The following is a 13511-nucleotide window of genomic DNA, read 5'->3' as shown; positions in this document are numbered from 1 at the left end:
GAATATAATCCAGAACAATTTAAAATTTTTTTGAAGAATGCATCGAAGTTAATCTTTTTTTTTTTTTTTTCTGGCCACCCCACACAGCTTGTGAGATCTTAGTTCCCAGACCAGGGATCAAAGTGAAAGCGCAGAGTTCTAACCACTGGACCACCAAGGAATTCCCTGATATTAGAAATTGAATTCATAGGCAGAAACCATTGTAGGCCAAATTCCACAATTATAAAATAAATCCCATAATTTCCATCTCTGGCCCTGATAAAAACTGGTAACGAGCTTGTTCCACATATCCAACCCAGCAAAAATAACTTGAACACCAAACAAAATAAGCGCATCAACTATTTTCAAGCACTAGACAATAGGCAGAGCAAGACTACAATCCCACAATCCCAGAGAGAAGGGAAACACAAAAGATGTACCAACATTCACCCTGGCTGTCTGCCTGGGCTAAATTTCCTAACCAATGAAAGAGAGAAAAAAGCCAAACAGAGAACAGAGATCCTACTGAGCTGAGGAAGTAGATAATCTTTAGGGGCAGGGTTCTACAGAGAAGAGAGCTATTTAAAGAGGAATCTCACAAGCCTTGTAGAAGTATCCCATAGGCTGTTGGTCTGGGTTCCATATGCGAGGAGCATAAGCTCTAGTGGAGAATAGCTACTACAGGGATGGGAACAAAAAGAAGATACTAGAGGTCACCTAACATAGTGAGATGACAGGGTTCTTCCCACATGAATGTAAAGATTTTGTTAATATCCAAACATTCACCTCAGACACCAGAACAACCACCACTTAGAAACAGGGATCACACCCTACAGCAGCCTTTCTCAACTGAGGTTCTAGCATGAGAATTAAGCCCTAATGCCCTAAGGGATATACTACATGTAATGAATCACCTTCTTTCCTGTACACCTAGAATGGTGTAATATGACCATCCTTAGAAAAAATTAGAAAACAGTAACACAAATTATTTTCTGTAGTTCAGATGAGAAACCTAGAGTAAGGACCAGTCTTAATAAAGCCTAAAACCAAGCCTTGGGAAGAATAAGGAGAGTTGGCAATATATTAACTGCCTTCTAGAACTAAACACTCTTTAAAGGAAAGAAATACAAAATAAAAACAAACATAATCCAGACACTGTGCAACATACCCACAATGTCCAACAAGCAACTGAAAAAAAAAAATCCACAACACATGAGAAAAGACAGGAAAATGTGATGCACAGTCAAGGAAATAAAAAGAGTCAACAGAAACAGATCCCAATATGACCCAGATGTTGAAATTAGCAGATGAGAAAGTTAAAGCACCTGTTATATCTTCAAGGATTTAAAGGAAAATATGGAATGAACAGATACAGAAATCTTAGCAGAGGAATGGAAACTAAGAAAAATAACCAAGGTGAAATCACAAAAATGAAAGGTATATCAGAAATGAAACATTCACTGAATGGGCTTAACAGCAGACTGAAGATAGCAGAAGACAGGATCAGTGAACTTATAAACATGATACCAGAAACAAACCAAACTGAAATAAAGAAAAAAGACTGGGAAAAAAAATGGATAGGGCTTCCCTGGTAGCACAGTGGTTGAGAGTCCGCCTGCCGATGCAGGGGACACGGGTTCGTGCCCCGGTCCGGGAAGATCCCACATGCCACGGAGCAGCTGGCTCCGTGAGCCATGGCCGCTGAGCCTGCGCGTCCGGAGCCTGTGCTCCACAACAGGAGAGGCCACAGCTGTGAGAGGCCTGCGTACCGCAAAAACGATAAATAAATAAATTAAATTAAATAAAAAGGAAATAAAAAAAAAAAAAAAAAAAAAAAAAAAAAAAATGGATAGAGCTTTGGTAATCTGTAGTACAATGTCATGCAAACTAACACAGAGTACCAGAAGTAGGGAATAAAGCAGAAAAAACATTTAAAAAACAACTCTTGGGCAAATCATAAACAAACTGCTGAACACCAAAGTTAAAGAAAAAAATCTTGAAAGCAGTCATAGAAAAGCAATTCATATATATGTATAACTGAGTCACTCTGCTGTACAGCAGAAATTAACACAACATTGCAAATCAACTATACTTGAATAAAATAAATTTTAAAAAAAGAAAACCTTAAAAGCAAAAAAGAAAAGCAATTCATGACATGAATGACATGAGTGATGGCTGACTTTTCATCAGAAACGCTGGAGGCCAGTGGACAATGGAATGACATTTTAAAGGCACTGAAAGGAAAAACTATCCAACCAGACTTGTATACCTAGCAAAAATGAGACTAAAAAAAGTCTTTCAGAAAAATGAAAGCTGAAAGAATTTTTCAACAGCAGATATGGTATTCAGAACTACAAGAAGAAATGAAAAGCATCAGAAATTGTAAACATGTGGCTAAATATTAAAGACTATAGTTGACTCTTGAACAACCTAACTTGAACTGTGTGGGTCCACTTAAATACATGAATTTTTTTCAATAGTAAATAGTACACAGTATTACACAATCCAAGTTTGGCTGAATCCACGGATACATAACTGCAGATACAGAAGAATCACAGATATGAAAGGCCAACTATAAGTTATACTCAGATTTTTACCGCAAGGAGGATCGACACTCCTAACCCCTGCATTATTCAAGGGTTAACTGTAGTTCTTTATTCTACTAAATTTCTGTTAAAAACAAAAGACTCTCTAAGCTAAAATAAGTTCATGTGTAGTGGGGTTAATAAGTAGAAGTAAAACATTTAATAGAATGAAGGATGGAAGGTAAATAGAATTCTTCTACGAGTATATTATGTAAAGAGTAAAAAGGTACAATAGAAATAAAATATAATACTAAAAAAATTTGATTAACCCCAAATAAAGCAGGAAAAGATGAGTAAAAAACAGATGGAATAAATGGGAAATAGTGAGATGGTAGACTTAAACACAGCCATATCAATTATCACATTAAACATAAATGAATTAAGTTATTAACAGAAATGTAAAACAGACATTTTGTTTTATTTTTATCAAGGGCAACATTAGAATACAATGAACATTTCCTGTAGGTACAATGAACCTATCTACAAAACAGAAACAGACTCATAGACACAGAGAACAGACTTGTGGTTGCCCAGGGGGTTGAAGGGTGGGGAGAGGGATGGACTAGGAGTCTGGGGTTGGTAGATGCAAACTATTACATTTAGAATGGATAAACAACAAGGTCCTACTGTATAACACAGGGATCTATATTCAATATCCTGTGATAATAAACCATAATGGAAAAGAATATAAAAAAGGAATGTCTCTATGTGTATAACTGAGTCACTGCTGTACAGCAAAGACTGGCACAGCATTGTAAATCAACTATACTTCAATTTAAAAAATAAATAAATAAAAATAAATGATCTGTGCCAAAAAAAAAAAAAAGGAAAGGAAAAAAATGGATCAATCTAAAGAGAGAAACACAAATCTGCAATTGTGGTTAGATGTGTCAACTCTTCTCTCAGTAACTGACAGAACTAGATGACCCCACACCCAACAACTGCAGAACACACACTCATTTCAAGTGCACACTGACCAAGGTGAGAGTATGATAGGCTTTTTTTTGGTGGTGGGGGGGGCATGCGGTGCATCATGTGGGATCTTATAACCTGACTAGGGATCAAACCCACACCCCCTGCAGTGGAAGTGCAGAATCTTAACCACTGGACCTCCAGAGAAGTCCCACAAGTATGACAGGTTTTAAAATAAATCTCAACAAATTTCAAAAAGATTGAAATCTTAGAGATTATGTCCTTTGACATTCAGAATGTCAAAGAAAACAATAACAGTAAGATATTTAGAAATGTCCCAATGTTGGAAATTAACCACATTTCTAAACAATTGACATGTCAAGGAAGAAATCACAAGGGAAGGACTTCCCTGGTGGCTCAGTGCTTAAGAATCCACCTGCCAATGCAGGGGACATGGGCTCAAGCCCTGGTCTGGGAAGATCCCACATGCCGTGGAGCAACTAAGCCCATGCACCACAAGTGCTGAGCCCATGTGCCTGGAGTCCATGCCCTGCAACAAGAGAAGCCACCGCAATGAGAAGCAGGTGCACCACAACGAAGAGTAGCCCCCACTTGACACAACTTGAGAAAGACCACACGCAGCAACAAAGACCCAATGCAGCCATAAATAAATAAATAAGAAATCATAAGGGCAACTAGAAAATCTTTTTAACTGAATGATAATGAAAACAGTGTATCAATATTATGGGATACATTTACAGCTTAGATGAAAATGTATAGCTTTAAATGTCTACATTAAAAAAGAAGGGTTTAAAATTATGTTCTAAGTTTTCATCTAAGGAAGCTAGAAAAAAACAGAGAAAATTAAACCCAAAGTAAATACAGGCATACCTTGAGGATATTGCAGGTTCAGTTCCAGACCACTGCAATAAAGTAAATATCGCAATAAAGTAAGTCACACAGGTTTTTGGTCTTTTTTTTTTTTTTTTTTTGGTTTCCCAGTGCACACAAGAGTTACGTTTACATTACAGTGAAGTAGTCTATTAAGTGTACCATAGCATTATGTCTAAAAAAAGAAACAATATACATAATTAATTAAAAAATATTTTACTGTTAAAAAATGCTAACCATCATCTGACAATGCAGATGGTTTGCCACAAACCTTCAATTTGTAAAAAAAAAAAAAAAAAAAAAAACGCAGTATCTGTGACGTGCAATAAAACGAGGTATGCCTGAAGAAGGAAAGACATGCTAAAGAGTTTTTTAAAAACCAACGAAAACACACAAACAATTGAAAACATAGCTAAAAGTTGGCTCATTAAAAGACTTTCGGAAGTCAAAAACCTTTAGTAAGGAAAAAGAAAAGAGAAAGAAAAATCTTTAATCAATTAGATATATCACTATAAATCCTACAAACACTAAAATGGTAAGTGAATAGTATGAAATTTTTTTTTTAGTATGAAATTTTTATGCCTATAAATTCAACAACTTAGCATCTAAACTGACACAAAAAGAAACTGAAACTATAAATACCCCTGTATGTATTAAAGAAATTGCATTTATAATCAAAACCCTTCCTCCAAAGGAAACCATAGGCCCAGATGGTTTCACTGGTAAATTCTATCAAATATTAAAAGCAGGAATAATCCTAATCTTAAACAAATTTTCACAGATAACAAGAGGGAACACTTTCCAACTCATTTTCTATGACCACCATACCTTGGTACCAAAAACACAAAGACAGTAAAAGAAAATTATGAACCAATACTCTCATGAACAAAGATGCAAAAAATCCTCAAGAAAATATAATGGGCTTCCCTGGTGGCGCAGTGGTTGAGAGTCCATCCGCCGATGCAGGGGACGCGGGTTCATGCCCCGGTCCAGGAGGATCCCACATGCCGCGAAGCGGCTGGGCCCATGAGCCATGGCCGCTGAGCCTGCGTGTCTGGAGCCTGTGCTCCGCAATGGGAGAGGCCACAGCAGTGAGAGGCCCACAAACCGCAAAAAAAAAAAAAAAAAAAAAGAAAATATAACAAAAATCAGCAACACATAAAAAGAAGAATACAGTATGACTAATTGGGATTTATCACAGGAATACAAGGTTGGTTCAAAATTTGAAAATCAAGGACTTCCCTGGTGGCAGAGTGGTTAAAGATCCGCCTGCCAATGTAGGGGACATGGGTTCAAGCCCTGGTCCAGGAAGATCCCACATGCCACAGAGCAACTAAGCCCATGAGCCACAACTACTGAGCCCACATGCCACAACTACTGAAGCCCGCACACCTACAGACCATTCTCCACAACAAGAGAAGCCACCGCAATGAGAAGCCTGCGCACCGCAACGAGGAGTAGCCCCCACTCACCACGACTAGAGAAAGCCTGTGCATAGCAACGAAGAACCAACACAGCCAAAAATAAAATGAATAAAATAAATAAATTTTTTTTTAAAAATTGAAAATCGATGTAATTCACTAGTCCATTTTTACTTTTCTATACTTTGCCCAAAGACCTGCTGGGACCACACTAAACTTTTAATGAAGAGTCTAAACTGCTTCTAAAAGAAATAGTCTACCGACAAACTTATCATTCGTCACCTCTGAGGGCTCCCCTATACGATCAACTTCTAGCCTTCACAGAACTTTAACATTCTGTTCTCCTTATATCAGAGATCAACATTTGAAAAGGAACATAAAGAATATAAAAAATGCCTCATCTTTTGCAGAAATAAAATGACTATTACACTGTACACTGGTTCCCAGTAAATCAGTCCATGCCTAGTCTAGTTCAAGAAAAAAAAAAAATCTTTCTTAATGGTCCCTTTAATTAATGAAGGAAAAAGCCCATGGTTAGATAAAAATCTCACTATGAATTAGAAATGCACTGTAGCAACATGGTGTGCACTCAAATGCATTCCAACCCAGGAAACTTGTAATGAAGTTTCTCAGCAAAAGGAACTATAAGATAGAGAAAGATCATTCTTTTAGGCATATTAAAGCACTAATTGATTAACATCATTGCTGTTGTTAATAGTATCACTGAAAAAAAAAAAACAATAGTATCACTGGTTGCTCCCAAAGTTAAGGTGGCCTAGGAAAGCAACGGTTAGACCAGATATTGAGAACTATATAACTCAGCATGTTCTCTTCCTAGGAAATTCAGAGATATATTTTGTGTTCAAAATCTACCCTTTACCCAAAAGTTCTGGTACATTTATCTCCCCTTTTCATTACCTAACTCTTCTTTTATCTTAGTTTCACTGGCTTTATTGGTACTCCCTCAAATCCATTTTAGAAGTAGGAAGATATAAATAAGAAAATAGAATACTGAGGTTAAAGAGATTGTACTCATTTTATTATTTTTAAAAATTTATCTATTTATTTGTTTATTTTATTTTTGGTTGTGTTGGGTCTTCGTTTCTGCATGCCAGCTTTCTCTAGTTGTGGCGAGCAGGGTCTACTCTTCGTTGTGGTGCATGGGCTTCTCATTGCAGTGGCTTCTCTTGTTGAGGAGCACAGGCTCTAGGCATGCAGGCTTCAGTAGTTGTGGCACGTGGGCTCAGTAGTTGCGGCTTGCGGGCTCTAGAGCGCAGGCTCAGTAGTTGTGGCACACGGGCTTACTTGCTCTGCGGCATGTGGGATCTTCCAGGCCAGGGCTCGAACCCGTGTCCCTTGCATTGGCAGGCGGATTCTTAACCACTGTGCCACGAGGGAAGCCCTGTTCTCATTTTAGAATTGAGAAATACTACATTACTTTTTGAGCTATAAAGAAGGACAGATGTACCAAAAACATAGTAGTGAAAAAAGATGGACTGAGATTTCAACCAAACATTAAAAAAATAGTAATTTTTAGTCTCTTTTGATCAACAAACATAATGGGTTTACTTTACCTTAATTTCTATCCTTGCTCTGTGAGGAAAAAGCTGTCCAATCATAGAAAAGTCAGTTCCTACCATGCTGATGGCTAAAAAAAACATATCTGTTTCTGTAAAAGTAAAAGATTTAGAAAGACTGAGAATAATCTTCTAACTATTTCAAAGGAAAAAAATCTTACCTAAGTATACATTTTGAGTTAAAAATAAATTTGACAGTACTTAAGTTTTTTTATTAAAGTCCAGTAAATCTTTTATCATAGAAATATATCTACATACACGTACATAGACATATCTCAATTTTACTGCAAGGAACCTCATGGATCTAAACACCTTCTTTAAACTTTTATACAGAAACATGGTTTAAGAAATTTGCATGTTCAAACCAAAGCAGCTGGAATTTTTAAAAAGACATTCTGCCTATCCGGTCTCAAGTGCCTTGAAGAAAACTGTCAGTCATAACCAGTATAATACTGCTGCTATGTAAGCAATTAAGACATTCTAAGTAGTATGTGAACAAAAGTAGCTAGAAAAATACACAAGAAACTGCTAATAGAAGTAACCTCAAGGGAACAGGATTGGGGAAGTCAAAGAAGGGAATCTTTCTTTGCATTCTGTATTATTCTGTTGTGTCTGAATTTTTTCCCAAAATAAACTGTATTATTTTTATAATACAAGTAAGTACTAAGCAACAGCTTGCAATAGGTAATATATACTTTTCTAACTGTGTACTTTTTATCATTAAAGACTGTGTTACACAATAGTGAGGTAGAACATTATTAGGAGCATTAAAAATATTGTTCATTTTTCATTAAAATGGTATTTGTTGCATAAGGATTTGACACAGAATATTCCAGCCAAAATGACCATAATGCTAACTCCTCAAAAGATTTCTAAGATAAAGTCAGAGGTATAGTCCCATCATGGGGGGCAGAGGAAAGGTGCCAATAAAATTAGCTAGAGAGAAAAGTTTGCTAGTTTGCTTTTTTTTTTTTTTCTAGGGTAGACCTGGTTTAATTCAGAAACTGAGACAATTCACCTTATTTACAATAAATAATCTACACAATTTAAAATGAAAATCAGTTACCTTTATTTGACCATGGTTTAGAGTAATAGTTTTTCCTAAAGCTAGAGTATGTAGTTGTAGAACCACGCTCAAATATGGGGTCATTTTCCTCAACAACACAGGGGCCTTTCGTCCTTAAAACTTCTACAGTTAAACTGAAAAACAAGTAAGGAGACAAATAGTAAGTGAGACTTTAATAGCTATATTTTGAAATTTACCACAGCAAAATCATATCACAAGTATAATATACATTTGAAGTATGCATATTTTCCAAGAATCTGCAGATTTTCACTCCAGGAAGCAAAAATAAATGTCAAGTTTTTTTCAAAATCCTTAACAGCAATATAAAATTTACAAAATATCTTTAGGCCACCTAAATAATTGTTTTTTACTGACTTTTGCATGTCCCCTATATTTAATATATATTATCTTATCATGTAATACCCAACAGGGGATACTGCGAAATATAAGCATTTTATATTCACATTTTATATTCCTGCACACAAAGCAGTTAAATATGCTTTTAAGAATTTAATTACCAATAAAATCATCATCACCAAATAGTGGAAACAATATGCAAAAACAATTATCATTAATAGTATTACATTTACATTTATCATAGAATTTACATACTATAAAACAATTTATTACTAATAAAACTGTCAGAAGACTTTCCATCCCTCTTTTTTATTTCCTTACTAATTTAACTTTTTTTAATTTTTTTAAATATTTATTTATTTGGCTGCACCAGGTCTTAGTTGCAGCACACAGATCTTCGTACCCTCGAGCGGGATCTTTAGTTGCGGCACGCAGGAATCTTTTAGTTGCGGCATGCAGGATCTAGTTCCCTGACCAGGGATCGAACCCAGGCCCCCTGCATTGGGAGCATGGAGTCTTAACTGCTGGTCCACCAGGGAAGTCCCTTATCTTCTTTTTTTAAAAACACACATTGGAAAGACAACTAAATTCCACAATGCCAAATTCGAGAAATTTAATGTTATAACTAAGAAATTAAGCCAGAAAGTCAATTAAAAATCATAAAATATGTTAAACCTATGTTTCATTGTATTTTCAATAGTTAACACCACACACCAGAATATGGTATTAGTTAATAATACATAGTTTGAATATTGACATCAAGGCTGAGTCAATCTTCGAAATATATTCTCAGTGGAGGACAGCATGTGATTAGTTCAATAGCTCATCTCAATTATCAGTAAAATTAGTAAAACAATGGTAGTAGGTTAGTGGGTGGCAGGTCAGCAGTACCATCTTCTCATACAAAGGATAGCATTACAAAAATTTCTAAAAATTATAAATGAATGTAACCCATCTTTCTATTTATAACATCCATTATGTAAATATAAACATTAGAGTCTAAGGGACAGTGACAAATACAGAAACTCAATGTCTTTCATTAGACAAAGCTCATTTGTTCTCATAAAACCACAATCTCTCTCTCTCTCTCTCTCTTTTTTAACTTACCTTTCTTCATCCAAAATAATAGAACCATCTTCTGCCACTTTTACTCGAGGAACCAGCAATGGCCCATCATCTATCTCCTCTTCTATTTCTTCATTATCTTCACCATCAGGAGTACTCTTACCTTCTTGCCTACCAAAGGTAAAGGTAGGTTAATTCATACAGCTATGAGAAATATTCCCTGAACATTATGCACTTCTTTTTTTTTTTTTTTTTTTGCGGTATGCGGGCCTCTCGCTGTTGTGGCCTCTCCTGTTGCGGAGCACAGGCTCCGGACACGCAGGCTCAGCGGCCATCACTCACGGGCCCAGCCGCTCTGCAGCATGTGGGATCTTCCCAGACCGGGGCACGAACCCGCGTCCCCTGCATTGTCAGGCGGACTCTCAACCACTGCGCCACCAGGGAAGCCCCATTATGCACTTCTAAAACAAATTACTGCACTTTCAACCTTCTAGCTATTTCCCACTTTCCCTATAACCTAATTGAAAATACTATGTGTTGTTAAGGCCATGGTTATAATATTTTCTCAAATTTTATCTAGTAGCATTTAATAGGAGTCTTTACTCTATTAAAGAGAAATAAAGAGAAATAAATGCTCATCTTTTCTATCTCAATAAAGTATAAGAGTAAACCATCCAGATATGGAATTAACAAAAATAACCCTTACAGCATTAGTTTCCAGATCATGTTATTACCTCTTCAGAACAACCCTTGGGGGTTAGTTTTTCATGCCCATTTGAAACTTGGAGAAGATAAATTACTTTTGCTCTAGATTACACAATAGTAAGAACAGACCAAGAAGCCAAACACAGTTTTCCAAATAATGAATCCAAATTCCATATACTTTCCATTCAATTACATTATCTCCTTAAGGTCTTATTGAAAGAAACATAACCTATAAATCTGTAAAAACATAACCTATTTCTGAAGCTTGTGAGTTCTGCTTTAAAACAATGTGGATTCTAAGAAAGAGTAATCTTTACAGGGAATTCCCTGGCAGTCCAGTGGTTAGGACTTGGTCATTTCACTGCCGTGGCCCAGGTTCAATCCCTGATTGGGGAACTCAGATCCGGCAAGCCACATAGTGTGGCAAAAAAAAAAAAAAAAAAGAGTAATCATTACTTAATGATTGTTACTTGAAGTAACAACCAGAAAGTCCCAATGTTTCTGCTAATTTTCCACAATTCCCTACCTTGAATTACAAGTCTACAATAACTTCCTAGGAGGTCTCTTGGAGGGATTTCTTAGGAATAAACTAATATATGACAGTGAAGGCTTGTACACAAAAAGAGACTCTCTAAATGGCATCAAAACTATACCTACTGAAGGACAGTGTATACAGAATGCTTTAAAAAAAAGAAAAGAAAAGGAAGGGGAGAGGAGAAAGGAGAAAGGAAAGAAAAGGAAATAGAAAAAAAAACTATATGTTTGCTTGGATAGACAGACTAGAACTAGAAAGATACGTTAAAAATGTGGTAACATTTGTGGTCTCCAGGAAGATGGACTAGACAGCAGAAAAACAAAGTTGGAAAACGTTTCTCAGTGCACTTTTGTTCCTTTTGAATTTTGTACCATGTGAATATTATTATTCTGAAACAAACCCTTTTTAATTCTAAAAGCTTTCATTTAAAATCATAACTCTATTTATACATGTAATACACAAGGATTGTGAGGCTTTCATGTTGACTTAAATCAAGCAGTAACTTTTATTCTTGTGATTCCATTTTAAAATTCCTATCACATGTAATTTAACTAAAACAGGAAGCATCATTTGATTTCATTTTTAAAAAAAATTTACCCGTAACAGAATATATTCAAAACAGATGAGATGCTTACTCTCTTGTCTGGACTGGTGTCAATGATTTTTCAGTTTTCTTTTCTTGCTCCAGTGAAGAACTATTAAACACAAGTCAAAACATACCTTTTAATAAATAAGTAATTTACATTTTGTCAATTCTATCTGAGGAAGAAGCAAATAATTTTAACTTGCAATTTTTTTTATGATATACCATAACACTACCATTAATGATGGTGTGGTCAAACACTCCATTTTTCAGTCAAAAACTTTTGTCATCAATATAAATAATTCGTTAGGCCCTAAGCAGGGAACACTCTTCCCTCTAATTACTCAGTGAAGTCATGAAACAACCTAAGTGGCATGTTTCCAACTCCTAGATGTCAAACAACTCAAAACCTAGGTTTCTGGCTCTTCTCTTAACTAAGCCAAAGACTGTACTGAGCCTGAAAAAGACTACACTGAAAATATGCCATTACTCCTACATTCACCTGCTACACCATCAACAACACAGTGAGGAGATTTATCATAAACTCTCTGCCTCCCCAGGCTAACTTTGATTAAAGAAGCTTTGTTCTTGGAGGATTTTCTAAATCAAATGCCACTGTATTTAATGAGGAGGTAGGATATAAAAATTAGATCACCTTATAGTATGTAAGAAATGTAAATGGCAAACTTGATTAGAGAAAAGTTGTTTAGTTGGTTTTACTGCATCTTGGTAATATAACAAAAGAAATTTTTTTTTAAATCTCAGAGGTAAAGGGCATCTTTACCATCCCAAGAAAACCATTACTTGAAATAGCACTAATTTGTTTTTTTTTGTTTTTTGGTTTTTTTTTTTGGCTGTGTTGGGTCTTCATTGCTGCGTGTGGACTTTCTCTAGTTGTGGCTAGCGGGGGCTACTCTTCGTTGTGGTGCACGGGCTTCTCACTGCAGTGGCTTCTCTTGTTGCAGAGCACGGGCTCTAGGCACACAGGCTTCAATAGTTGTGGCTCACGGGCTCTGGGGTGCAGGCTCATTTGTGGCACACCGGCTTAGTTGCTCTGCGGCATGTGGGATCCTCCTGGACCAGGGATCGAACCCATGTCCCCTGCATTGGCAGGCGGATTCTTAACCACTGAGCCACCAGGGAAGTCCAAAATAGCACTAATTTTTGTTATAAAATTCTTATCCAAAAGGACATCATATGGGCTATAAATTTTGTCAACATGTTGTTGGAAAACATGAAACTGTACTCTAAAAGTGATACTTACTTAAATCACTATATACTCAAAGAAAGTAAAATAGAAATAAAGTTTACTTACGTCATTGGATTGTTATCTGGCAGGTAATATATGAAGTCTCTCATAGTCATTTTGGAACGATCTGGTGGCCTCTGACTTTCATTTACAGCATATTTGTTTTTCCATTGCTTCTAGATACACAAACACACAGAGATACACTTTTATTTTATAAATATAGAAGAATTTTAGGGGAATTCCCTGGCAGTCCAAAAAATAAAAATAAATTTTAAAAAAGAAGAATTTTAGATGTATATATTTAAGTATATAGCCTACTGTTTCATTCATTGTAAATGCTTGAACATTATTCCTATCACAATTATGCCTAATTTGAGGAAAAATTTTATAAACTGAATATTAAAAAGTTGTAGCACATAAAGGAATTTTAAAACACTAAAGTGACTGGGACTTGGGACTTCCCAGGCAGTCCAGTCGTTAGGACTCCAGGCTTCCACTGCAGGGGGCCGGGGTTTGATCCCTGGTCAGGTAACTAAGATCCCGTGTGCCATGTGGCACAGCCAAAAACTAATAAATAAATAAATAA

The 13511-nt window shown here is 36.1% G+C and overlaps 1 protein-coding gene across 3 annotated transcripts in view; it reads right to left on the bottom strand.

Moving 5' to 3' along the window:
- BDP1 (B double prime 1, subunit of RNA polymerase III transcription initiation factor IIIB) overlaps nucleotides 1-13511 on the bottom strand; it is a 94636-nt gene that overhangs the window by 76331 nt on the left and 4794 nt on the right. For all 3 annotated transcript variants that reach the window (XM_059062539.2, XM_059062540.2, XM_067031109.1), the window contains exons 3-7: nucleotides 12992-13101; nucleotides 11729-11788; nucleotides 9896-10024; nucleotides 8432-8565; nucleotides 7363-7457 (exon numbers count right to left, since the gene is read on the bottom strand). In XM_059062539.2, the coding sequence (XP_058918522.1) occupies nucleotides 7363-7457; nucleotides 8432-8565; nucleotides 9896-10024; nucleotides 11729-11788; nucleotides 12992-13101 (528 nt within the window). The remainder of the gene's footprint in view (nucleotides 1-7362; nucleotides 7458-8431; nucleotides 8566-9895; nucleotides 10025-11728; nucleotides 11789-12991; nucleotides 13102-13511) is intronic.

This window comes from Kogia breviceps, chromosome 4 (assembly GCF_026419965.1).
Source record: "Kogia breviceps isolate mKogBre1 chromosome 4, mKogBre1 haplotype 1, whole genome shotgun sequence".
In the NCBI taxonomy this organism is placed as follows: domain Eukaryota; kingdom Metazoa; phylum Chordata; class Mammalia; order Artiodactyla; family Physeteridae; genus Kogia; species Kogia breviceps.
Note: the sequence above shows the minus strand (reverse complement) of the source record. Positions and strands in the feature narration are given on the sequence as shown.